At 38.2% G+C, this 26,340-nt stretch overlaps 1 protein-coding gene across 9 annotated transcripts in view; it reads left to right on the top strand.

Moving 5' to 3' along the window:
- PRKD1 (protein kinase D1) overlaps positions 1-20,798 on the top strand; it is a 773,210-nt gene extending 752,412 nt beyond the window's left edge. For 8 of the 9 annotated variants that reach the window (XR_014070758.1, XR_014070757.1, XR_014070759.1 and 5 more), the window contains 2 exons: positions 18,924-19,009; positions 19,804-20,798. Coding sequence is in view for 6 of the 9 variants with exons in the window: in XM_081548073.1 (XP_081404199.1) it covers positions 18,924-19,009; positions 19,804-20,022 (305 nt within the window). In the remaining 3 variants the exon portion in view is untranslated. Of the gene's footprint in view, positions 1-11,094; positions 11,726-18,923; positions 19,010-19,803 lie in introns of those variants that run through there. The other variant, XM_081548074.1, reaches the window with a different exon arrangement.
- Positions 20,799-26,340: the final 5,542 nt, after the last annotated feature.

Consider the following 26,340-nt stretch of genomic DNA (forward strand, 5'->3'; position numbering starts at 1 on the left):
TAGGCCAGTCACTAAAGAATGAAGAGATACAGCATTTCACAAAAGAGAATTACATGGGATAATTCAAGAGTCATTTATATTTGACCAGAAAGAATACATTTTACTTAGCTCTAGAAATGTCTAAGCACTAAAAATTTCCTGCCACTCAAAATGATGTGGTAACCAGCTCATGTAGAATCTTATTCTTGTAAATGACTCAAGTATCAGTTTGCACATTTATTGTCCTTTCTTCTCAGCATGTTTTTCCAGCTCATTTCTGCATTTGAGGCACAGGAGTTGTACTGTTTGCTAACAGAAGCCCTGACAAGAAATGAGTTATCTACCTGCTGGTGTACGAACAGAAGTAATATTGAATATAAAGAAAAGCTGGCCAAATTATGTCGCAATATTAACTGAGGTGTTACAAAAGTAATTATTGACTTAGATTCTATTCCATTATCTTGTTGGGAACAAATACTTTCCAGATTAGGTACTATCACAGGGCCAGCACCAAATAATATTAAGCACATAGGATCTGATGAGTACACAAGCAAACTAGAATCTGGCAAAGAGCGGTCATAGCTGACATTACAGTATACTGTAAACCACACCAGAACCAGCAAAAATCCAGAAGCAAGGAAGTAAAAATCTAGGCACCTCAGTGACTCTAATAAATCAGAGATAAGGATCAGCAGCGAAGTAGTTTGAGATGTTGTACTTCCTGCCATTCTAATTAGCTATCACTTACCTCTTTGAGCTTCAGTTTCTCATCTGTAAAACAGAGTAATGATTCCTGCCAATGTAATGAAGTTGTAATAGAGACTGAAAGAGATAAAGGATGTGAAAGGCATTTATAGAATGCAGGTGTGGGGTGAGCCAAGGACTTGGATCTAGGAAAAGGATAGCAGAACAGTAAGCTATGCAGTTGCTCTGGCGGGTAACCAAGAATTGATTGTGTAATTTTAGAAATTATATGCAAACTTCTGTGCGCGTTTCCCAAGTGTTCTTCAGTCATACTGTTAGTTGTACTTTTTATTTCTTGGCATGAAAAAGCAAAAGATAGAAGAAAGTTGTAAGGTCTTTGCAGCGTACATAGATGTGTCAGAATGAGAAAATTCCTTTATCATGCTTTTTTCTCTGTTAATATAGACATGGACTCAGTACAATATAGTGCTATATATCGGTGTGTTTGAGCTCTCACTGTGCTATTTGATCCTCACAGCAGTCCTCTAAGAAGCATTTTGTTTTAGTCTCTGTATTAGTGAGAAACTAAAAAGGTTAAATGACTTGCCTAAGGTCACAGAGTGGTAGGGCTTGGACTTGAAGTCATTGATGGTCTTTTTTTTTTTTTAGACAGTTGGTTTCTATTTATTTACTGTTTTATTTTGGCTGCACTGGGTCTTTGTGAAACTGGCGGGCTTAGTTACCTGAGGCATGTGATGTTTTAGTTCCCCGACCAGGGATTGAACTGCATTCCCTGTATTGGAAGGCAGATTCTTAACCACTGTACTGCCAGGGAAGTCCCTGTTTCCATTCTTTATAGCTCACAGTGTTGCACACCAAAGGGTGCTTATTTCTAATACCTTGATATTTAGGAACCTACCGGGCTTCCCTTGTGGCTCAGACAGTAAAGAATCTGCCTGCAGTGCGAGAGACCTAGGTTCGATCCCTGGGTCAGGAAGATCCCCTGGAGAAGGGAATGGCAACTCACTCCAGTATTCTGTCTGGAGAATTCCTTAGACAGAAGAGCTTAGCAGGATACAGTACATGCAGTTGTAAAGAGCCAGATGCAACTGAGCGACTAACACTTTCAATTTCAAGGAATATTTTAAACTCATTAATTATTTATGCTATTATAATAAGCTGAGTATCAGCATTATAGAGATATACTTACCGATAATATATCAGTGAAGTAATCAGGATTCGTGTGCAACTAGTATAAACTTATCTCTCACTAACTTAGATAATTTATTGACTCACACAGTGGGGTAGGTCCAGAAGGTGAGCCCCATTCGTCTGGAACCTGTGGTTCAAGTGGCACATTTCTCCATCTCTCACTCTGCTTTATCTTATGGTGTCTTCCTTCTCAGGCAGACTTTGCATGTGGTGCAAAGTGATCTCCCAGCAGCTCCAGGCTAACATGCTACCCATTGTATATGATTCAGAATGGAAGCATAATTATCTCAGTAGCTGTAGATTCTCTGAAAGGGGCACTGATTGGCTGTGCTTAATCCCGTAATACCCTGGGAACAATCACATTGTCACCGCAGGAGCCAGGCTCTGATTGGCCATGTGGATGATGGAGAGCCCCTCCAAGTTGGAGAGAGGTAGTTCCTGCAGTGAAAAGATACTAGGCTGAAAACAAACACGAAAGCACTAACAGGCATCCACTATAAAAATAGATTTTTTGTGCAAATTAAAGTGTGCTTTGAAAAATAAGGAAAACAATTTTTGAGGAAAACCTAACACAGCAAATATTACAGGTAAAATGGTGATAGTAAAATTAATTAAATTTTGAAAGAAAAAGAAGAATCACTGATCTTCTGTAACATTTGCCCTATAGCCAAGCACTGCTTAACACACTTTACATATATGAACTTAGTTGTCCCAAACCTTTGAGTAGATACTATAATTGTTTTCATTTTAAAGATGAGGCACTGTAGACCTAGAGGGTTAAGTGGCTTCCCTTAGTGGGCTAGGTTGCAAATCCTATCAGCTTGCTCCAAGCTAGATGCTCTTACCCACTGCATTTGTAGCTACTTGATTATCCTTCTGATGGATTTAGCCATTCTGTCACATTAAAATCTTAATATGCTTTCACTAGCTTAGAGGTAATATAGCAACACAGTTTTTACTAATGTCTAAAAAGACAGGGAAACAGGATCCTGTAGTGACAAAGACCTGAATTGAGAACTCTCCCACTCAGCATCTTGGTGACCTCATCCCAGTTACTTTCTCTCTCAGGTCTCAGTTTTCTTGTTTGAAATACGGTGATACAAGTCCCTAATTCACTAGGTTAATTATTAAATGAAATTGCACTGGCAAGTAGTTAGCAGAGTGATTGACATAACTAGATTACCTTAAATGTATCAAACACTTTCTGTTTCAGTCACTTTACATGATAGATCTGTCTGTGTACATGCATATCTATATTTATTTGTTTATGCACATACATATATAATTACACATGTAACTAAACACATATTTAATTACAGTTATATATATAACCAAATACTTATATAAATTATATACAGCTATACAAATGTAGTCAACTACTTGTGGCTCATATGGTAAAGAATCTGTCTGCAAGGTGGGAGACCTGGGTTCCATCTCTGGGTCAGGAAGATCCCCTGGAAAAGGGAATGGGAACCCACTCTAGTATTCTTGCCTGAAGAATTTCATGGACAGAGGAGCCTGGTGGGTTACAGTCCACAGGGTCACAAAGAGTCAGGCACAAGTGAGTGACTTAACACTTCCACTTCCATACAAATATAACTAAATAAGAACGTATATATATGGAATTTAGAAAGATGGTAACGATGACCCTATATGCAAGACAGCAAAAGAGACAAGACTTTTGGACTCTTGGGAGAAGGCAAGGGTGGGATGATTTGAGAGAATAGCATTGAAACATGTATACTACCATATGTGAAATAGATCGCCAGTCCAGGTTCCATGCATGAGACAGGGTGCTCAGGGCCGATGCACTGGGATGACCCTGAGGGATGGGATGGGGAGGGATGTGGGAGGGGGGTTCAGGATGGGGGACACATGCACACCCATGGCTGATTCATGTGAATGTATGGCAAAACCCACCACAATATTATAAAGTAATTAGCCTCCAATTAAAATAAATTAATTAACTTACCCCCCCCAAAAAAAGAACACATGTATACAATAAAACACTCCAGAATGAATCATATGATTACAGATTATTGCCCAAGAGGAGACCTAAGGTAATCATGGAAAGAGAGGAGTTCAAGAACATTTCTGTTCATTTTAGGTCAGTGTTGTGAGTTGCACTTTCATCGTTGTGACCATTTGACCTTTACTGTACTGTATGCTGTGCTCAGTCGCTCAGTTGTGTCCAACTCTTTGCAGCCCCATGGACGGTAGCCAGCCAAGCTCCTCTGTCCATGGGATTTTCCAGGCAAGAATACTGGACTGGGTTGCCATTTCCTACTCTAGGGAATTTTCCCAACTCAGGGACGGAACCCGTGTCTCTTGCACCTCCTGTATTGGCACACAGATTCTTTATCACTGCACCAGTTGAGAAGCTTATCCAATACCATTTATCAATAATTAGACATAGCCTCATTCTCACCTCCAGCTTTTATCTTGTACTAGGTTAAGCTTAGTCCTCAGCACATAGAGGCTATGACCTTTCTCAGTTCCTTGAAAGGACTCTGCACCTATTTTAAAGTAGTTGCTTGGTTAGCAAATTTACTTTTCTATGGAAAGGGCAGCCCATTATCACTTACACATTTTTTTAAATTGTTGTTGTTCAATCGTTGTCGTGTCCAACTCTTGGCAACCCCATGGACTGCAACACACCAGGCCTCCCTATCCCTCACTGTCTCCTGGGGTTCACCCTAGTTCATGTCCATTGAATTGATGATGCTGTCCATCCTTTGCCTCCCTCTTCTCCTTTTGCCTTTAATGGTTCCCAGCATCAGGGTCTTTATCAATGAGTTGGCTATTCACATCAGGTGACCAAAGTATTGGAGCTTGAGCTTCAGCATCAGTAATCAGATGAAATTAAAGAGGAATGCACCTTACTTGATCATGTACCCATATGCCATTTCTTTCATTGCATTTTTAACATTGCCACAGAAGCAAGAGTTAGGCCAGGCTATCCTCCCTGTTTGTCACATCTGGTGCATAATAAGAGTGTCTTGGTGGATACTGCCAAAAACAAACCCAGAAAATTGCAAGCAACACTCAAAGTATAACTTAAGAAATAGGGACCAAGGATAGAGCTTAGAATCAGGAAATGGAAAAACTAGCTAATAGTGAGAACATAGGAATATTCACAAGGTAGGCAAGGTAGGGGCTTACTAATAATTTTGCCAAAGAACCTCCTTGATTATGGCTCATTTTAAACCACCTGTAATTGTCTAGTTCTGAGTCTATAGCAGACGTATTTTAAGTTTGGCATGTCAACAGTCAATCAGAGGAGCTGGTTAATGATGAAGATTACCAGACCACACCCCCATAAACTGGCATCTTCCTGTGAGAATGCAAGAAGTCCATGAAACATACTTTCTAAAACACTGCTCAGATCTCCTGAAAAACATGATGACTGACAGCGCTCTAAAAAATGTTTAGTAGGTTTCTAATGTTCAAGTTTAGATAAATTAAAAGTTTCTCTCATTTGTAACATTTTTTGTATTCATATCATTTTCTTTATCAGGTATTTAATATCAGGATGCGTAATTTGTTCCAAATGTTGAATGTATTTCAACATAGACTTCCATGATAATAGTAAGCAAAATTAGTAAGAAAAAGCTTCTGGATAAACTTCTACTGTCAAGACTAAAGGGGAAAAAACAGTACAGGAAGTGCAAAAGGTTGTACAATAGTTATGTGTAATAAAGAGGAAACTAACGTGTGTCAAGATTTTGAGCAATGAAAGGAATATAGGGAAAGAGAATCCTTTTAACACTTGAAAATTTTCTTTTGAGTGGACATAGGTGTAGAAATTTGATGCTACCGAATGTAGGTTTATAGGTTATAGGCTATAGGAGGCCTGAGATGTAATCATATAGTTCATAATAGTTATATATAAATTGTCCCACATATCATTTATTAGTTTTAAGTTTTAGAAAACCTTTAGATCACGCATGTCTAACTTCATGATACTTATGTGATGTGTATGTGTGTGCTCAATCACTCATGTCCGACTTTTTGCGATCCCATGGACTATACAGTCCATGGAATTCTCCAGGCCAGAGTACTGGAGTGGGTAGCCTTTCCATTCTCCAGGGGATTTTCCCAACCCAGGGATCAAACCCAGGTCTTCCACATTGCGGGCAGATTCTTTACCAGCTGAGCCCCAAGGGAAGCCCAAGAATACTAGAGTGGGTAACCTATCCCTTCTCCAGTGGATCTTCCCAGCCCAGGAATCAAACCAGGGTCTCCTGCATTGCTGCTGCTGCTGCTAAGTCGCTTCAGTCGTGCCCGACTCTGTGCGACCCCATCCCTTGCAGAGGATTCTTTATCACCTGGGCTATCAGGCAAGTGTGAAGGTCAAATGAATTCTCTTTTTCTGCATTCCTTCAGCTGGTCAAGATCCTAACACATGCAGTTTAAATTATTCCATTTTATAAATGACTTTATTATACAGCTTTGTTTACCCATGAGTTTATTCTTAGAAGAAGAAACGAGATGACACTGGTAACCATGTGAGGTGGATTATATAGCTAATGAGGTGAAATATAATTTGCTTCAGTGCGAGTCATCTTACGAGGAGAATGATGACAAACCTGCAGTGATAGGAAAACCTCTGTTAGAGTAAAAGTACATTTCCATCATCAAATTGAACTGATGTGTTCAATTAGTGACACACGGTAAATTTGAGGAAGGTTAGTAATAGACCATGATGATCACTGGATAAATTACTATTTTTTCCTTCTGAGTTTTGATATTCCTTTATATGCCATTAGGGAGGTAAGCAGGCAGTAATCAACACAGAGACAACCTCGGAAATTGTCTCACAACGAGCTCACGACCCCTACAGACAGGGATCATTTTCTGTGCTTGCAGATGAAGCCTGAAGAAGCACCTATTCTCAACTTACCTGCTGTGTTGTCACTGCTCAGCTTCAGAGTCACATGGTTAGTTGGTGTAATCAAGAATTAAGATCAGACATAAAGCCTTGACATATGTGATAAGGAGAAAAAAAAAAAAAAAGAAATGCCCTTGCATTAATCCTATAGCTTGTCTTTAGTTCAAAATTATCAACCTGTGATGGTGCACCCGTGACACAGGTTTTTTCCACTGTGTGATTCCGACAGTCTCAATGGTAATATTTCTTCTGCATCTTCCCCCTGATAAGCACAGCTGTAGTTTATTCTTCCATTCGGTCTCAGTCCTCTGCTGACATTTACGTTCAGTCCAGAATATATGGCATCCCAAGGCATAGAATGGCTATAATAATATACCACTAAATTTATCCAAGCATCTAAATTTTATTTTAAAAGCATTTTTTTTTTGCCATTCAGCGTGGTAAATTCAAATAAAATTGTTCACAAGTGTGTTTTTCCCCCAGAAATTGGAGATGAAAAATACAGCCAGTACAAACACAAAGCAAAGCTAAATAAAAGCCTAGCCCCATTACCACATGGTATGTTTTCAAAATCCAACAGCGTTCCAGAACGCTAAGCACTTAAGTTGGAAGTAGCACTTTTCCATGAAAAGGAACCAGCTGTAGGTCCCTCTTTCACTACATATTGTTCAAAACAAAAAATAACCCTATTGAAAATAAGCCTCGGGTAGATGAGACCGAGAAATCCAATGGTATGAGAAACAAAAGAAAGACAATTGTCATTTAAAAATTAAACTGTGTTTGTAACAGTTTATGAGGCTTGCATATCCAGCAAGCCTGCTGAATATTAATGAATAGATTGATTTGTCAACATATTAGCACTACTGTCAGACGTAACAGCATGGAGGAGATGCGAGGGGACAAGGCAGTGAACTACTTAAAAATGCTTGACTGAGTACAACGAGATTCTATCATGATTGATCAACTAAGGTGAATGATGTGAGTCAGAACTTCCACTGGGTTTTAACACTTTAAACAACCTCTGTTAGATATTCTAGAATTACTTGTGTTTAATTTTCTTTAAAAACAGTGTGCTTTTTGTTCAGTAATAAGAAACTTTAAAATTTTGAGCCCAAGGTATACAATGGTTTAAATAATATCTGCTTAGTAGACTGCATTTTTAAATATATGTATGTTTGTTGATATAATATACTTTTACATAGTGTATATATATATTGTTTATAAATATATTTCAAATTCCAAGTTAATTAATATCTTAAAAGATGTCCTACCAGGAAAGGATCCACTTGATAACAAATAAAATATAATTAAAGAGGTTTTTCTCTAACAAATGATAATTCGTAGAGAGAAACTGATCTGAAGACATTTTAGCAAGAACATTGGCATTATAAATGCTCAAAATTGACTGTTTATTGTGATCCAAATTGAAATGTTTTCTATATATCCCAATCATAAAAATAAAATGTCAGTTCTGAATGTATAATGCATCCTAGTTGAATTGAAATGTGACATCTAAATATATGTGGAGGTATCAGGATATAGGAACAAGAAATGTTAAATATTCTGTAAGTTTGCTTTCTTTCACCATAACAATAATATTTCAAAATATAGAATGTTAAAAATCTTACCTTAACCCTATACTACTCCACAGTACCAATACACTGAGCAGTTATCCAGAATACTCCTAAGTTGCTACAGTAATAGAAAATATACAGTTTTATGAAGAGCCCTATATTTTTTCAGTTTGAACCTAGCACAGTGAACAAAATGTCTCTGGCTTTTTGTCCACTGGTAGAAACAAGCCCAATCCTTTTTCCAAATAAAAGCTCTTCTCAGAGGTTTCGAAACAGCCATGTGTCACTCCAATCTTCTCTTCTCCTGGGCAGTCAGTTTTTCCTTGAACCACCTGTTTTACATCGGTCCAAACACTCCCCTCTTTGTGTTCTTTTTAAATCAAAACTCAAAACTGTTCTGACTCAAGGTTCAATGAGCCTGAAGTAACATGAATTCACCATTCCTTTATTATAAAGAACTCATTTCTTTTAGCAGGGCTTAAAATAACACTTGATTTATGGATGAAATGTAGACTCATGTTGAGTTTACTGTACATTTAGAATTCTGGATTTTTTCTTGTAAATATTGAGAAGCCACATTTTTCAATTCTGGACTTAGCCTGGGTTGTTTTTAAATTTCTTTTGTGGGGTGCATGTCTGACTCTTTGTGACCCCATGGACTGTAGCCCACCAGGCTCCTCTGTCCATGGGATTCTCCAGGTAAGAATACTAGGGTGGGTTGCCATTTCCTTCTCCAGGGGGTCTTCCTGACACAGGGATCGAACCTGTGTCTCTGGCATCTCCTGCATTGGCAGGTTGATTCTTTACCACTAGCGCCACCTGGGAAGCCCTCTTTTGTGGGAGCAGGAAGCTAAATAGAGGACTCTGTTTCATTTGTCTCTGTTAAACTTTATCTTGACAGTACAGCTGTACATGTATATAGTTATTTTAGAACTTATTTGTGTAATCCAACTTGTTTGCTCTTCCTGTCGGCATCCTCTGAGTAGAAGCTATCCTAAAACCTTTCTGTTACCTTCAGTATGTCTTCATTCCAGAATTCTGAACATGATGGGATTGAGGACAGATACCTTTGTCTATGTTTATAGCCATCTATTCCAGGGCACTTTGGGCAATATTAAACTGTTCTCGGCTACTTTTAGTGTTCTTATACCTCTAATCCCTTGTTACTCAAAATGTGGTCTAAGGATCCACCTGGGACTCTTAGGTTCCACCCCAGACCTATCTAATCAGAATTTTCAGTTTAAGATCCCTGGATTATTCTTATGCATGTAAAAGTCCAAGAAACACTGCTTTAGCACAGTCTTTCTCAACTGGAAAGAAAAGTGAAAGTGTTAGTCCCTAAGTTGTGTCTGACTCTTTTGCAACCCCATAACTGTAGCCCGCCAGGCTCCTTTGTCCATGGAATTCTCCAGGCAAGAATGCTAGAGTGGGCAGGCATCCCCTTCTCCAGGGGATCTTCTTGACCTAGGAATCGAGCCCAGGTCTTCTGCATTGCTGACAGATTCTTTACCATCTGAACCACATATTAGAAACCTCAGCTGCCTCCTGAGAAACCGGTATGCAGGTCAAGAAGCAACAATTAGATCCAGACATGGAACAACAAACTGGTTCAATCACTCTGCTTATTTAACTCATATGCAGAGTACATCATGCAAAATGCTGGGCTGGATGAAGCTAAAACTGGAGTCAGAATTGCTGGGAGAAATATCAATAGCCTCAGACATGCAGATGATACCACCCTCATGGCAGAAAGCGAATAGGAACTAAAGAGCCTCTTGATGAGGGTGAAAGAGAAGAGTGAAAAAGCTGGCTTAAAACCCCAACATACAGAAAACTAAGATCATGGCATTTGATCCCATCACTTCCTGGCAAATCAATGGGGAAGCAATGAAAACAGTGAGAGACTTTATTTTCTTGGGCTCCCAAATCACTGTGGATGGTGACTGCAGCCATGACCCTAAAAGAAGCTTGCTCTTTGGAAAAAAAGCTATGACAAACATAGACAGCAAATTAAAAAGCAGAGATATCACTTTGCTGACAAAGGTCCATATAGTCACAGCTACGGTTGTTCCAGTAGTCATGCATGGATGTGAGAGTTGGACCATAAAGAAGGCTGAGTGCTGAAGAATCGATGCTTTTGAACTGTCGTGCTGGAGAACACTCTTGAGAGTTCCTTGGACAGCAAGGAGATCGAACCAGTCAATCCTAAAGGAAATCAACCCTGAATATTCATTGTAAGTACTGATGCTGAAGCTCCAATACTTTGGACAAGTGATATGGAAAGATTGGTGCTGGGAAAGATTGAGGGCAAGGGGAGAAGGGGGTGACAGAGGATGAGATGTTTGGATGGGCTCATCAACTCAATGGACATGAGTTTGAGCAAACTCTGGGAGACAGTGAAGGACAGGGAAGCCTGGCATGCTGCAGTCCATAGGGTCGCAAAGAGTCGGATACGACTGAGCAACTGAACAATGAGGTTCTTCCAAAACTACTGATACCTGGAAGCTGCTCCTCTGAAGATTTTTCAGTTTGCCTTTGACTTGAGTATCAGCATTTAAAAAAACTCCCAAAAGCCAAAAATCTCTTTGAAGTGCAAATGAAAGAAAGGGAAAAAAAAAAAACACCTCAAACTTCATTAGAATAATATAAGTGTTTTAATTTAGATTTTTAAATTTTGTGTCAATTTGGTATCAGTCTGGGGGCTGCTGTGTGCTGCATTTAAACAGTGCATGATTTCCAGTATTGTTTTTCTAGTCCTCAGGAAGAAATTAAATTGAATGTGAAGCAAAGGAGTACCCAAGGATGGAGTAACTTTCTACAGAGGAGAAAACTGGGAAAGGAAAGACCCTGCTTGAGTCTCTAAAGGTCTTGCACTTCATTGGATTGCAGTAATTGACTTCAGGAACGAGTGAGATGATGATTTCCAGCAGCCTTGTTTGCTGCTGGCAGCCTCTGGTTTCAGCCCCTGAGAGGAGAGTCCCAGTTAGTGTTGCCGGGCAACAGCTTGCTGGGTTGAGAGCTGGAATGTGAAGGGTTGCAAAACGATTTTTTAAATAAACACACAACTTACCATCAGCATGAAGCAAGCCAAAGGGAGAAGTACTGAGCCTACAGGGTGACAGGCAGTGAAGCAGAATGGAAAGGGGGAAAAGAAAACAAGGCACTCGGTGACCAATGATGACTGCAACACTAGAGTGATAGTTTTGATCTGGCTTCTAATTTGAAAATCTGTACCTCACTAATATGCAGCTGGACAGAAGGCAGTATGGAAAAGCAATTCTTTAAACTGCCTTGTCTGTACAAAACAGATCAGCCCCAGAGTTTCACAGGTAATTTCTCTTTTATCAAATAAATGTTGCAGAATAAACATGATCTGTATTGCAGATACTCTCAGCATTATTCTGATTTTTTGATGGAAGCCACTGATCCTGTGATCTGTTTGTAGAGATGTGATGTCCTACCATCGAGGAGTATTTTTAGCCAAAATATACAAACCATATGCACATAATGTGGATATTAAAACTTAGAGCTGAGAAAATGCATATTTAAATTTCTAATTAATATATTCAATCTACCAAATGCTATTTAGCAAGCATTTTCCTAATACATTAAATGATGCATTTTATTTTAAATATTTATGAAATTGTGCAAAAATGAATATACAATCTGTACAAGCTTAAAGAAGCTAAAATCTAGTGGGGAAAATGGGGAGACAGGCAGGTACCAAAATGATTAAAGATGGGAAATGGGGGACTTCTGTTGCAGTCCAGGGGTTCAGATCTGGCCCTTTCCCCTCAGAGGCCCAGGTTTCATCCCAGGTCAGGGACTAAAATCCCACAGGTCAAACAGCACATTCAAAAAAATTTTTTTTTTTTTTGGAAAATGGAAGGTGACTGAAAGGGGTGACCTGAGGGACCTATTACATCTTCAAAAATATTCAGTTCCATTCTTTCTCTGGCCAAGTTTTGGAGTCCTTTGAGTTTAGCTGTAACACATGCAGTGTGCCTTCTACACACTCAGAGCCTGTTGTGTCCATATACGTGGTATTTACTTTGAAATGGAGAATGACTGCAATATAGATGCCACAATCTCAAAGATGATTCTGAATTTTGACACCTGAAGAAAGTAGAATCCATACAATTAAGAGTCAGATGGAACATGTCTTTTCACATTAAGGGATTAAGCCCTTCAGCACCTATGTATACCTTTCAATTTTATTCTTGTTCAGATACATTTTTACACCTGCCAAACAGCCTGCACAGAACTTCAGCTATCCCCACATCTGCTGAAAGTCCATTCTGGTAAAAAAAAAAAAAGGAATGTTTGATAAATTTTTCAAATTGCTTTACAGGACATTAGGAGAAACATAACTGTGTTAGCCACAAATTTGTTGTAGCAAAAAAGAAACATTAGATATCATAGAACAGATTTTCTTTGCTTTTATTTTAATTTATAGGAAACATTAATATGAATCCATGGCTAGAGACATTTTAGAAAACACAAAATGCTGTGATTTTGAGAGGAGATTCTTTAAAATAATGAACCATACAATTGTTTAAAATTTTCTAGTGAGAAAGGAAGAGAAAAGACTTCTTACATTGTCCCAATGTCGCTATTTGAGGTGCTCAGAGAGCTTGCTCTTAAGACTATTTATTAGTAATATGGAAGGAAGAGATTGAGTTCAAGGGTGAATCAGAGAACAGAGCTCTCAGAATAAGAGTAGAAAGGCTAACTCTCAGAGTAAATGGGCGGGTACAATCAGAAAATAATCCTACTACTCTCTGAAAAAGTTGATGACGTATTTACTGCAAGAGAAGGAGGAACCAGCCATTGCCTATTTTGCACCTGTTTTCTTTGCTGGGCAGAAGGGCCTCAAATTGAGAAAATAAGGGAAAGAGGGTGTAAAAGGAAAAAAATATATAACTCAAGAGTATGGAGGATTTTCCTGCACATATTTGGTCCTAGACACAACAACAGCTATTCCAAATTACATCTGCTTATTGCCCCAAACTGTGGAGAATCCAGCCCTGTGTAGCAATAAACTTTACCTCATGAAAAGCAGATACTGCAATATGTGGTGGTGTGTGTGCTCAGTTGCATCCTACTCTGCAATCCTATGGACTGTAGCCTGCCAGGCTCGGTATCCATGGGATTCACCAGCAAGAACACTGGAGTGGTTCAAACTCACATCTCCTCCATTTAGGAGGCAGATTCTTTACCACTGAGCCACCTGGGAAGCCCATTGGAATAGGTACTTTTTGCTCTATCTATGGAAGGAAGTAATGGGTATCAGGAGTTTGAGACTTTCTCTGCTTCCCCAAATATCTCTTTATCATGGGGCTCCACATCTTCCTGGAGCTCCAGGAAACCTGGAGTTTTCTTCCTTCTAACCTTCCGCCTTGGGCCCTAGTACCCTGTTCCGACATGCCAGCCTGTCACTTTCCTTCCGAGTCCCCATTCTGCCGCGGTCCTCTCCGTCACTTCTTATTTCCCACCGCCAAACCACGGTCCCTTTCTCCTTTGCTTTGTGTTTGAAAGAAGTTCACAGAATGGCTCAATTTTGTATCTGTCTTTCCCATTGTCTCTCCTTTCTCCCACCCTGCCCATCCTTCAGTTTCAGAGGCAGGTCCTATCAAAATCCCTCTGAATCAGCATTCCCAGTCTTGACTTGAGTTTTGGAACTGGAGTTGAGATCCCATTTGGAATTATTTCCCTGATGTTGGCTCTTTCGGGGGACTGCCATAGCTACTCCAGTTTTACTAGTCTTTTTGCTCCATTACTGTTGGCTTCCTTCTCCTCTTAGCTTAGATCTTTACATTGGAGGCTTTCATTTAACAGTCTCTGCTGGGAGCTAGTACTTGGGAGGTGGGGGCGGGGGGATAGTGGTGTCACAAGAGAACACTCAATAGCAACTGTAAACTATGACTGATGTTCAGAGCAGGACATACTGTATGTTGAAGAAGCTGACAGAGGTGTTCTTAGAGCCATTGTGGATAATTATATTAGTAAATCCTGAATAAATTGGGAGAGATACTAGGATACTTAAACCAGAGTTTTCTGAGTTTCTAAAAGAGGGAAAGAATGGATTCTGTAGTCATTCAGGAAGAAGCTTAGTAGTTGTTCTTGTCTAAATCCTAGAATGAGTGATGAATAGTTTGCAAACATTTAGAAAACCCTGGTATTAAGAAGGAAATGACTAAAATCCAATACTAGTCAATATTAGTTTACTTAGAATCTATTACCTTAGAATAATTGCATTCTTTTTAAATAGTATTGACAGATTAGTAGAGTGAGTAATACCAAGGTTTGATGTTTCTTAACTATAAGAAAGCATTAGGAAAAAAATCTCCCGTGGTAGCCTTTAGAGAAGACGATCGCATGTGGACTGAATGAGATACTCTTGGGAGGAAACATTACTCATTTATCAGTGTGTTCAGATAATTGATAGGCATGGCAGTTGTGAGTTTAATCTATTATAGAGTCATCAAGTTCTATGTTTAAGCTTATCCTGAAAAAAGATTCTTAGTAATTTGATTAATACAGAGCAGATAGGCTTATTCAGTTTGGAAATGGTAGAAAGGTAGAGGATTAGTCCTTTCAGTGGCAGAGGATCACATCACATTCAGAATAGTCTTTGAAAACCAAAATGTTGAGCTAAAGTCAGAAAGACAGATCAGAGAGAGAGAGAGATCTATCTATATCTGTGCATTTATGTACACAGGAGTGTGGTATAAACATAACTAGGAAGAATTTAATGTTCATTGTTAGACAATTTTTTAATTTAATTAGATTTTTATATTATCATCAGTTAGTAATAATGACTTAATGGCATGACGTGGATGCTGCATGCCATAGTATTTAAGAGCATGGGTTTGGAATCAGTTCCCCTGGGTTTCATCTTCAGCTGTTACCTGGAAACTGTCTAATCAAATTTTGTGACCTTTTGAAGTTCCAGTTTTTCCTTTTATATAAAATAGAGGTAAAATAATAACTACTTTTATATGCTTGTTATGAGGACTACCTAAGAATGTGAATGTGAAATATTTTTAAAAAGGAAAAAATTCATCCTAAGCATTATGACTAATACTTATGTGTTCACATCAAGTTGGCAGCTAATTGTGAGAAAAATTCTGGTCTACTGTGAACAATAACAGCTGGTAAACACAAAAGTTAGGGTACACAGAGAGACTGGGGAGGTTGAAGGGCAACTGAAAGAACTGCAGAGAGCAAGGGTAAAGTGAATCACAGTCCCCAGGACTTGAAGAGCTGTCATGTGGAATAGTCAAGTTCTCCATTGCATCTAAACCTAAATAGGATTAATGTGGGTAAGTTGTAAAAATGACAACTTTGGGCGCAACATAGGAGAACATAATTCTTGTCACTGGTGTCATGAAATATTATTGACTTGTGAAATAGTTTGGACCACTGGAGTTAGTCACTAGGACTCTAGCTAGTTACATTTCAGAAATGCTAAAGAAAGCACTTTTTCTTTGAGGAAGGTATTGATAAAGGTCAAAGATTTAGAATGGTGCATTTTGTCATTTTGTGTGTATGCATATTTTGCCTTTGGAATTGCCTTTGCACTTGGGAGCTTTTCAGAGCTTTATCACTAGCTTTTTTATTGCCATTGTCATTGCCAACAGTAATCCCTTAAGGAAGATTTGGTGAATAAGCAGATAAACAAATGACACATACATGTGATGGATGTGGTCAATAAAGAGAATATATTAAACACACACACACACACACACACACTGTAGAGTCTTTTTATAAAATGAGCTCAGTGAAAGGTATTTTGGATGGTGCATTTAATGCTGAGTTATATGAGACTTGATTAATGAAAAGGAAAGGATTTAGGAGTTCCAGAAATGGTGGCCAGTGGATTGGAGCTCCCAAACACTAATGATGGGCCTGTTTTCTCAGCAACATCACGTCCCCAATATTTAAATAATGTCCAACATTTAATAGTTATTTCTGTTTTCTGCTGCCAAGAGCCACAAAATGTATTTGTAAATGCACAGGCACACACACAAGTATACAGACACCCATGTCCTGTCTAATTCCCTCCTTAGGTCCTGAAGGCTTTTCTCTTGGAGGTATTTGTCGTTGGCTTGCTGTGCTTATTCAGGTCAGCTGGGTACTGCTGCTGTAGTCGGACTTGTGATTACATACTTCACTCAGCAGAGCAATTTTTTCATCTTCATGTATTTCATTCCCTTCACACACGTCGAGTTTCTCCTCTGGCAGTACTTCCCTCCCCATTAGGCAGTGTGGTTCACTGTTGGGGCCCATTTGGGCACAAACCAGACTTTCTGTCGAGTTACTGTACTACTACGTTCCTAATTATAGAATTCAAAGCAGAAGGAGTGAATTAATAACATGTCCTTATTCCCTGCGGCGTCCGGGGTAGTGTAATGTTGCGACATGCTTGCCGGAGCACACGCACTCTCCTTTCTCCCCTTATTCTCCATTTTTTGCTGTGTGACTTCACAGCAGCCAGAATGGAAGGTGCACTTTACTCACCAGTGAGTAAATCATGTGAATGGATGTTTTAAAGCCCAGGCCCGATACACAGTTCACTGAGAGAACTATACTTTCAAAAGCTCTCTGAGGACACATGCTTGGAATTTGAAATTGTACTAAATACTGTGTTTCCTTAGGTATCCTGGCTAAGACAAGGGTGTAAGGGCATAGACAGCATTTAAATGTGTGTTGTTACATTTACTTTCTCCAGTGAAAAAATTCTTAGCAGTTTCATTCTGCCGTCCTTCCATGCAGGCAAATACTTTCAGTGTTAGTATCAAGAGCTACAATTCTAGATTACCAGAAGCCTGTAGAAATCATTTTTCTTTGCCAGATAACAGAATTCTGATTCATTTTGATGGAATAAAGTTATTTTTATTTTACAGGGACTTCTGTAAATGAAGTGTTTTCAGATCCACTCAGAGTGAGTGATGTAGAGCAAGCAATTGAGTCAAAGCCTCCTCATTCAGGACTTGGTACTTGAGGAAGTTGGGGAGTGAATTTGCATATTTGTCAGATACCTATTTAAGGTATTTGGTAGGAAGATCCATCTCTTAAGAAACCTAATGACCAGGATAGATTAAGGGAGGGAATGTATTCTTTGGCAAAATGTGAATGTTTCCGTTAGTTTGGCAGATTTCACTAAATTCTTTTTGGGAGGAAAATGCTAGTGGAAAGAAAGAAATGGGAAGTTATTATTGGAATGAGTGGGAAGCATAAGATAATGAATTTAATAAATATTGAACTGTTAATGTCAGGACCAGCCCAACAATGAATGGACGTGAGGGATTGGTGCTGCAGAAGAATAAAGAAAAAGAAGACTCAGAAATAAAGTGGGGATCAGGGGGCTGATGCCATTCGCAGGCAAAAGCCCAGATCCTAATCCTTGGATGCCTTTATTGTTAACTTCTACTTCCTTATTCGTGCTCTAGAGGTATCTGTTCTTTACCATCTCAGATCAGGGATAAAGATGTACAATGCACAGTCCTCAGTGTCAATCCTTCAGGCCTTTCATGACTTTGTTTAGCCCTTCGGCGAGTGACGCCCTTTCTCAGCAACTCCCTCAAGGCTTCGGTTAGGGGAACAGTCACTAATGGTTTTCCGTCAGTCACATCAGTACTTCAAGATGTCTTTCCAGGATGTACTTTTTACTGCTCCCAGCCCTTTGCCTGGGGGTGATGAGAAGGTTATTCTTATTTTTCAAAGAGGTCCTGTTAATTATAGTACAGGCCTGTGCATAGCATATTCCCGACAGTTAATGGTATAGGCTGAAAATATAGTTTTTGGAAAGGTGATTGGCACATGATACTCTAGGTAAAATGCTTTGTAGACTGATAACTAGAAGAATCACCTTTTTCCTAAATTACACTGTGTTAAAGTCCCCATCAGAGGCTGAGTACAGGCTGGATGGTTTGTGATTGTAACCTCTTAGAAGAATTGCTGTTAGGTTGCTTTCCTGTCTTCGCTGTGAAACAGTGAAGGCTGATATAATTAATTTTAAAAGCAAATTGAAAAAGACAAGTGTTTCACCACCGGATTGTTGGCTTTTTAAGTTGATCATGAGTCATGTCTATGCTGTGCCTTATTTTCTTCCTTTTAAATGCAGTGTGCAGATATCTGTCACTTAATTCAAAAACTACAAAGCCAATTATGTGTATTCAAACTTTAAGCACATTTTATACAAAAATTAGTAAATGCTGTCTCTTGAATATTAGTTTTATCCTGCCATTAGTGCAACACCTTTAAATGGTATATATATATAAACAAAACCCCAACTTCAGAAAAGTGTATTGAAAACTAAATCAAAAGAATTCACATTATACTCACAAAGACTCATACTCCTTCCACTACAGTTATTTTCAGTTTCATTTTTTAGGATCCAAAATAAAATTAAGGCCAAGGTTTTAGAATTCTCAAGAGGATTTTTCTTCAGGTTCTAGTATCTGTTATCACTATGTTGCATTTAACTGTGTGGAAGAGCAGATGTGGAATAAACTATAAGTAAATTATGCATATGTTTCAGATATATCATCTATTTTTACCAATAAATTTGTTTTCAGCCATTGATCTTATCAATAATTTGCTGCAAGTGAAAATGAGAAAGCGCTATAGTGTGGATAAGACCTTGAGTCACCCTTGGCTACAGGTAAAAATTAATCATTGGATATTTTCTCAGTTGAATAAGCTTCTAAATATTTAAAGATTCAGATACTGTGTGTTAAAAAATCTTATATTTTTGAAGTATAATTATATCAGTGTGTTTGCCAAAATGCATGCAACTTCTTAGGATTTAATAGTGTTTCTAACTGTATCAGGAAAATTGAATAAAGGAGAAACACACCACACACACACCAGCACACCCCCTCCCCCCAAAAAAAAGCAAGAAGGAAGGATCATAACATAACTCCAAGGACCAGATTTTAGAAGCATCTGTATATGTAATCCTGATAAATATCCAAGTAGATGCCCATCTGGTCATGCACTGTACTCATTTGGGAGCTGTATATTTAAATCCTAGTTAATACTCGTAAAACAAATTTATGGTAGATATAAGTCATATGCATTTGTTTGTTCTCTCAAATTTTTTTTTAATTTTCACGTTGAAAATTAAAGTTTAGAAAAACGACCCTCTGAAATACTGAAGGATTATTTGTGGGCATTGAATTCCAATGCCAACATTCTGCATTGCTTAACTGCAAATATCAACTGCACACCTTCTGATGCATGATATCCTATAAACAATATGCGTTTGCAAAGTTTAGGGAAATAGGATCGCTTGGTGCTGATGCTGTCACTTCAGGGTGCCCGAGGAAAGGCACAGCACAGTTGGAGTAGAAGAGAAAAGGGTAACATGTATGTTGTGGGAACTAATAACATAAGAGAGAATGCTTTAATGAGTTACAGTCGTATCTGGGTAACACTTTGCAATGTCTTCCTCAGGATTATCAGACCTGGTTAGATTTACGAGAGCTGGAATGCAAAATCGGGGAGCGCTACATCACCCACGAGAGCGATGACTCCAGGTGGGAGCACTATGCGGGCGAGCAGGGGCTACAGTACCCCACACACCTGATCGATCCAAGCGCTGGCCACAGCGACAGTCCAGAGGCCGAAGAGGCCGAAATGAAAGCCCTCAGTGAGCGTGTCAGCATCCTCTGAGTTCCATCCCCTATGATCTGTCAAAACACTGTGGAATTAATAAATACATACGGTCAGGTTTAACATTTGCCTTGCAGAACTGCCATTATTTTCTGTCAGATGAGAACAAAGCTGTTAAACTGTTAGCACTGTTGATGTATCTGAGTTGCCAAGACAAATCAACAGAAGCATTTGTATTTTGTGTGACCAACTGTGTTGTATTAACAAAAGTTCCCTGAAACACTAAACTTGTTATTGTGAAGGATTCATGTTATATTTAATGCATTAAACCTGTCTCCACTGTGCCTTTGCAAATCGGTGTTTTTCTTACTGGAGCCTCAATTTGGTAAGAGTCTACAGAACCTGTCCATGAAATAGTTCTGTTCTGTGTGTCCCATTGGTGTCGTCACTATAAGCAAACTCGTGAAGAGTAGATTATTACCAGTGTTCTATGAACAACTCCAAAACTCATGTGGAAAAAATGAGTGATGGAGGCTGGGGGGATCAGGGGATGAATATGCAATCCTAAGACGCAAGTGCATGAAAGAGTTTTCCTGTATATTTTCAAATCCTTTGCCTGCCTGGTGTGCCTCAGTATATTTAAACTCAAGTAAATGGGCCTATGTGTGCCTACTACTCTTAAGCCCAAATGCCTTAGAAATGTAACTGCCATTTATAGAACAGGTATATTTCCCCCTTTCTTACAATACCCTGCTGTATTTTGGGAAATCAGCAGCTAAGCATCCTTTTGCCTTTGTGTATTTTTCAACAATAATAAATAAATATTCTTGTGAAAATATGTGTCCATCTGACTGAATTATTTTCAAGTGTGATCGATGCTACTGTTGTCAGGCCAAGTAGGAGTCATGGTTATCTCATGGCCTAGAACTTGGCTTTATCTACTCTGCAGCCGCAAAAGTATGATTCCAAATGTACTGAAACCTTTCTGTCTTGCATGTCATCTAGTTTCCTATAGAAAAGTGAAAAATTACCAAAACCAAACAGAATACTTGGAGACATAAGAGTATTACAGACAGCAATCTCGGTGTAACTTCCTGATTGATTAGAAAAATGGCTCTAATTTCTTTTTAAACAAGTAGGTTTGCAGGTGAACTGCAATAACACATCAACACTGGAAAATTCCTCAAGTGAAAGCCAACTGAAGTAATGTTCTGTAGCCTGGGGAAAATAAAACTAGTATTAGACTTTAAGAGACTTCAAGTGTGTGAAGTTGGTACTTGTGGACTGTTTTTCTTTGTAGCAGGATGACAGTGAATTATCATGTATTACTGTTAACTATATCACAGAAAAAATTGTAATGTTTGGAATAATTTTATGTGTAGTCAGTCAGCTAAATGTATTTAAAAAGTATGCCTTAAATAAGCCTTATTTATACTTAGAGGAATGGGAGAATAGATGAACTTTCCAATGGTTAATCACTATATATTTTGTTATTATTTTAAGGAATTTGGAATTTATTCTGTGTAAGTCAGAGGACACCAAACTTCTTAAGCAGAAGGATAAGCAACATCAGCAAGCTCACTCTGCCAGCAAGACAGTCTGGATTGAAGCCAGGGTAGGGATGAACCTAAAGACCAGGTAAACCATTGTAATAACACACAGGGGATGATGAGGGCGTGAAGAAAGGCAGTAATAAATAGGGAGCTAGGTGGAGAGGTATGTATAAAGGTGTTGATAGATGGAATCAGTGGAACTTAGTTACTGGTTGAATGTAAAATTTAGAGGAGTCCAGAGTGAATCCTAGTTTTTGGCTTGGGTGATTGATGGGACTATTAATCAGAAGGACTTAACACCCTTAGGAAGGGTAAGATCACATTTGAATATGTTGAATATAAAGTTCCTTGATGCTAAACATCAACTTTGAGATATCCTGAAGATATTTAATTAAATATGTGTGTGTAGAGTTTAGGGAAGAATTCTGGAATTGAAGGTGGATATCTGAAATTCAAAAGCCACAAACGGATTGGAATGACTCCGGTCCTTCAGGATAGGATGAGAAAGAATGATCTTAGGGACATAAACCTGAGAAATATCAGTATGAATGGTTCAGTCAGAATAAAAGGAATGTTTAAAAATAGAATAATATGGAATAATAATATGAAACTTGAGGAAAGAAGTAAGTTCAGGAGGGCAGTAGAGAACAGTAGAAAATATTTATGGAGGAATAATGATTTCAGCCTTTTGGAGGGCAGCCTTACCAACTGTTCCAGCAGTTTGTAACAAACATGACTCTTTATGTTACATTCAGAGTAGCATGTCAAAAGGATGTCTGTGTGGCCATGCTATTGAGACAGCTTATTCTTCAGTGACACCAAACACAGGAAATAGTAAGTAACTGCTAATGCTCAGAAAAAAAAGTGGGCCACTGAAAGTCACACCACTTTCTTCCATCAGCTGATGCTGCAAACAATCCAATTTCACTGAAGTAGTAACCACGTTTTATGCTAAATATCATCAGTGTGGTTGTCCAGACTTCACATCAGTAGTATATCATAGTGTTCAGTGACATATGGGCAGTAGACTGTGTTTAATCCAAGAGGCAGAACAACATTTTTAGTACAGAAATATCTTCTGATTCTGACAAAAATAAGAGAAATGACCAAAGTGTGATTCAGGGAGAATGTGTTCTCTGTCGTTACATAGGCAATATTCCTTAAACAGTGATATTATCAGTCTACTCAGGATGCCATAAAAATTGCTCTTCTCTATATATCCTGAACCATTAGAACAACCCCCCACCACCCACTGTTTTTGCTTTTGGTCTGAGCAAAAAACTGTTCCTAGAAAAATGTTTTGATCAGTGATGCTGTTGATTTGTCTATTATCCCTGAAGGATCTTTGAGTTTAGTGAATCTCACTTTGATGGCGACTTTAAATAAAAAAGAACAAAACATGATCAGCCATTGTATTGCATGTGTAGAATAAGTATAGCAATGAGAATAAGAAAGTTATCTGTATCCTCATTGCGTTTTTCAGTTAATGTTGTTTGACTGCCTCTGAAGTGACTGCATTTTACATACTGTCTATTTAGACTGACTTTAAAGAACCAACCAACTACTGGTTCATCTGAAGTCACACTGAGGCCCATAGAGAAAGGTTAACTGCTTTTTGTGGCCAAAAGGGAACAAGCTCTTTTATTTCAGTCTTTTCACTGTTTGAAACACTGTTCTCTCCACCCCATCCCCTTGCCTTGTAAACCCCTTTTTAACCTTTCACCATGCATTTGACTTGTATTTCATGTCTTTTTGTGTTCCTCTTCTCCTCTTTAATTACCTTCTTTTTTGTTAGCAAGATATTATTAGTGTAGTATCGTAATTCTTTCATTGCATTTTTCTCTGTTATTTTTTAGTGATTACTCTAGAGCTAATTTGCATCTGTACTTACCACAGTCTATTAACATCAATACTAACTTAATTCTGGTGAAATATACAAACTGTGCTGCCATACACCTCCATTCCCTCCACCCTTATTTGTGACATTATTATCATATATGTTATATACTTATATGTTACAACTTAATAATACTGTTTTATAAACATCATTTCATACAATTATCCTTGAAATCAGTTGAGAGAAGAAAGGTTTTAAAAAAACAGTTTTTTATATTTTAACTACCTTTTCCATTGCTCTTTATTTCTTCATATGAAATCAGAGTATCATCTAGTGCCATTTCCTTTCTGCCTGAATGACTTTCTTGAGTTTTTTAAGGCATGTCTGCTAGCAACAAGTTCTCTCAGTCTTTGCATATCTTGGAATGCCTTTATCTCACCTTTAGTTTTGAAGGAAAGTTTTGGTGGATATAGAATTCTTGGTTCACAGGGTTTTTTTTGTTTTGTTTTGTTTTGTTTTCATCCCACTACTTTTTTAGCCTTGACTGTTTCTGGTGAAAACTCACCGTTAATCATATTGTGATTCCTTTGTATGTGATGCGTTTTGTCTTGCTGCTTTTGGTATTTTGTCTTTGTCTTTCAGCACTTTCAGATGATGTACTAGGTGTGGATTTCTTTGTTTTTATCCTATTTGAGTATAAGCCTAGATCTGTAGATAATTTTTTTTTCTACAGTTGGAGAAAGTCAGACCCTTGTTTCTTCAGATACTTTTCTGCCCTTCATCTCTCCTCTCTGGGTGTCCTTTTACATGTAATTTGGTAGCTTAGTTAGTCTCACAGGTCTCTCAAGCTATGTTTTGGTTTTGTTTCTTCATTTTCTTTTTGTTCTTCAGATTTTGTAATCTGTTTCGATTTATCTTCAGGTTAACTTATTTATTTATTTTTTTTGCCAAATCAGATATGATTTTGGGTGTCTCCAGTGAATTTTTTATTTCATTTTTTTCCAAATGTAAATTTTCTCTTTGGTTTTTATTATGCTCATCTTTCTAAAAAGTATTTCCCATCAGGTGAGTCATTGTTACACTTTCTTTCAATTCTGTAAATGTGGTTTCCCTAAGTTCTTTGAACATATTTGTAATAGCTGCTTTGAAACCATTATTAAGTCCAATTTCTAGGCCCTCTCTCCCACCTTCTACCCTAGCAGAGACAGTTTCCATCAAGTGCTTTTTTATCCTCTCTATGCATCAGTTTCCTGTTCCTTTACATGTCAAAATTAGTTTTTTTAACTAACATAGCAACTCAGTATCATGATTCATCTATCCCGTTCCCCCTCAGTCATAGTTACAGTTGTTGCTTTTGTTTGTTCAGTAACATTCCAGGATTAATACTCTGGAAACTGTCTTCCCTGAAGTACATAGCTGCTTATGTCTGCTCGTTTTTTTTGTTTTTGTTTGTTTTTTGCTTTTGTTTTTTGAAGACTGTCCTCCTAGATGCCACATCTAGGACAGCATAGGTTAGTAGTCAGTGATGAGTATGATGAACTACTAAACCATCACATAATTAAATTTCAATTATATGTGAAATTGAAGCATCTAATTTAAATTTTTCACTTAATCCATTTCTCCCTCGTTTGGGCTCTTGTGTGTCTGAACAACATGACTCCCTGTACTCAAGTGGATAAAAACATTCCCCATCTCCCCAATAAGGGATAAGTAGGTGGGGGTGTCGTCTGTTTGAACCTTCACACCCTTAATACTAACTTCAGCTAACAGAAGCATGCTGCTTGAGGACAATGTTCCATGTTATTTTTCCAAAAACAAAGACTTGGCACTCGTGATAGCTGTTTTGTGGGTTTTCTTCAGTATCTTGAGCTTCTTTGCTCCTTTGTTCCTTTGGCTTGTTTGTTCCTCTTTCTCCCAATTCTGAACTTTTCTTGCAGGTTCAAAGAAAGAATTTCTTTTTAAATCTACTCAAAAGCTGAGTAACCCTTATATCTGACACTTCTGATTTTTTTGCCTTTCTTCAGACAGAATGCTGCCCCCAATTAAACTTGCTTTGATATCCACAAAATATCTTTGTATTTAAAAAAGTTAACCTTCCCACCTTCAGCAAAACCTAAACAAATCAAGTTAGACTGTTTTCATTCTAGCCAACATCTAATTACTATCTTTTATTTGTCTTCATTTTTATCATCATCAAATCTCTTGTCACTGAGTGATCATTGTCTTTTTACTCAAAATTGATGGATTCCCTCAAGATAGCATAGAAGTTAGAAATGAAGAGGCAGACCAACTTTGTCTTGAATCCTTGGTGACCATTAGCATCTTAATCTCTCATGTATCCAGGGGTATTGTAAGAGGTTAAGTAGAATAATACCTATAAAACTTTTTAGTGTATCCTTGGCGTAAGACATCAATAAAGCCATTAGTAAGTAATAGGTATTATTCTTTAGTCATTCAACAACTATTTTTGCCCACTTTCTATGTGCTAGGAATATAGCAAATGAAAAACCAGGTATGAGTACTGCCCATATTCCCTGTAACCTCCTTCTCTGATGTCCTGCCTACATTTGTTTTGATGGACTACTTGAAAGGCCTGCATTCTGAGCTTAAACATGGGTCCAGATCCCAACTCCATGCCTTATTGAGTGAACTTAGACAAGTTATTCCTAGAGCCTCTGAGTCCACTGAGGAGTGGAGTGGCATGTATGTTTTAGAGTGCAATTGGGATAACTAAGGTAAGTATTTCAATTTCTTAGCCAAATTGCTGGCATGTGTTGCAGCTCAACACGTGAGCTTCCTCCTCTCTCCTACCTCTATGTGCATTTCCCAAGGTTTTCTTATATTTCTTTTCTGATATTTTCTTCTGATATGATTTATTTGCATGAATTCAACTGTTACTTTAGCCAATATACCTAAATCTATATTGACTGCTTCAAACTCTCAACATTCTAGCTACATCTCTCCATAAATCTATAGATAAGCTCAATA

The sequence above is a fragment of the Giraffa tippelskirchi genome, chromosome 12 (assembly GCF_054371585.1).
Source record: "Giraffa tippelskirchi isolate mGirTip1 chromosome 12, T2T-mGirTip1v1.2.pri, whole genome shotgun sequence".
Classification (NCBI taxonomy): Eukaryota; Metazoa; Chordata; class Mammalia; order Artiodactyla; family Giraffidae; genus Giraffa; species Giraffa tippelskirchi.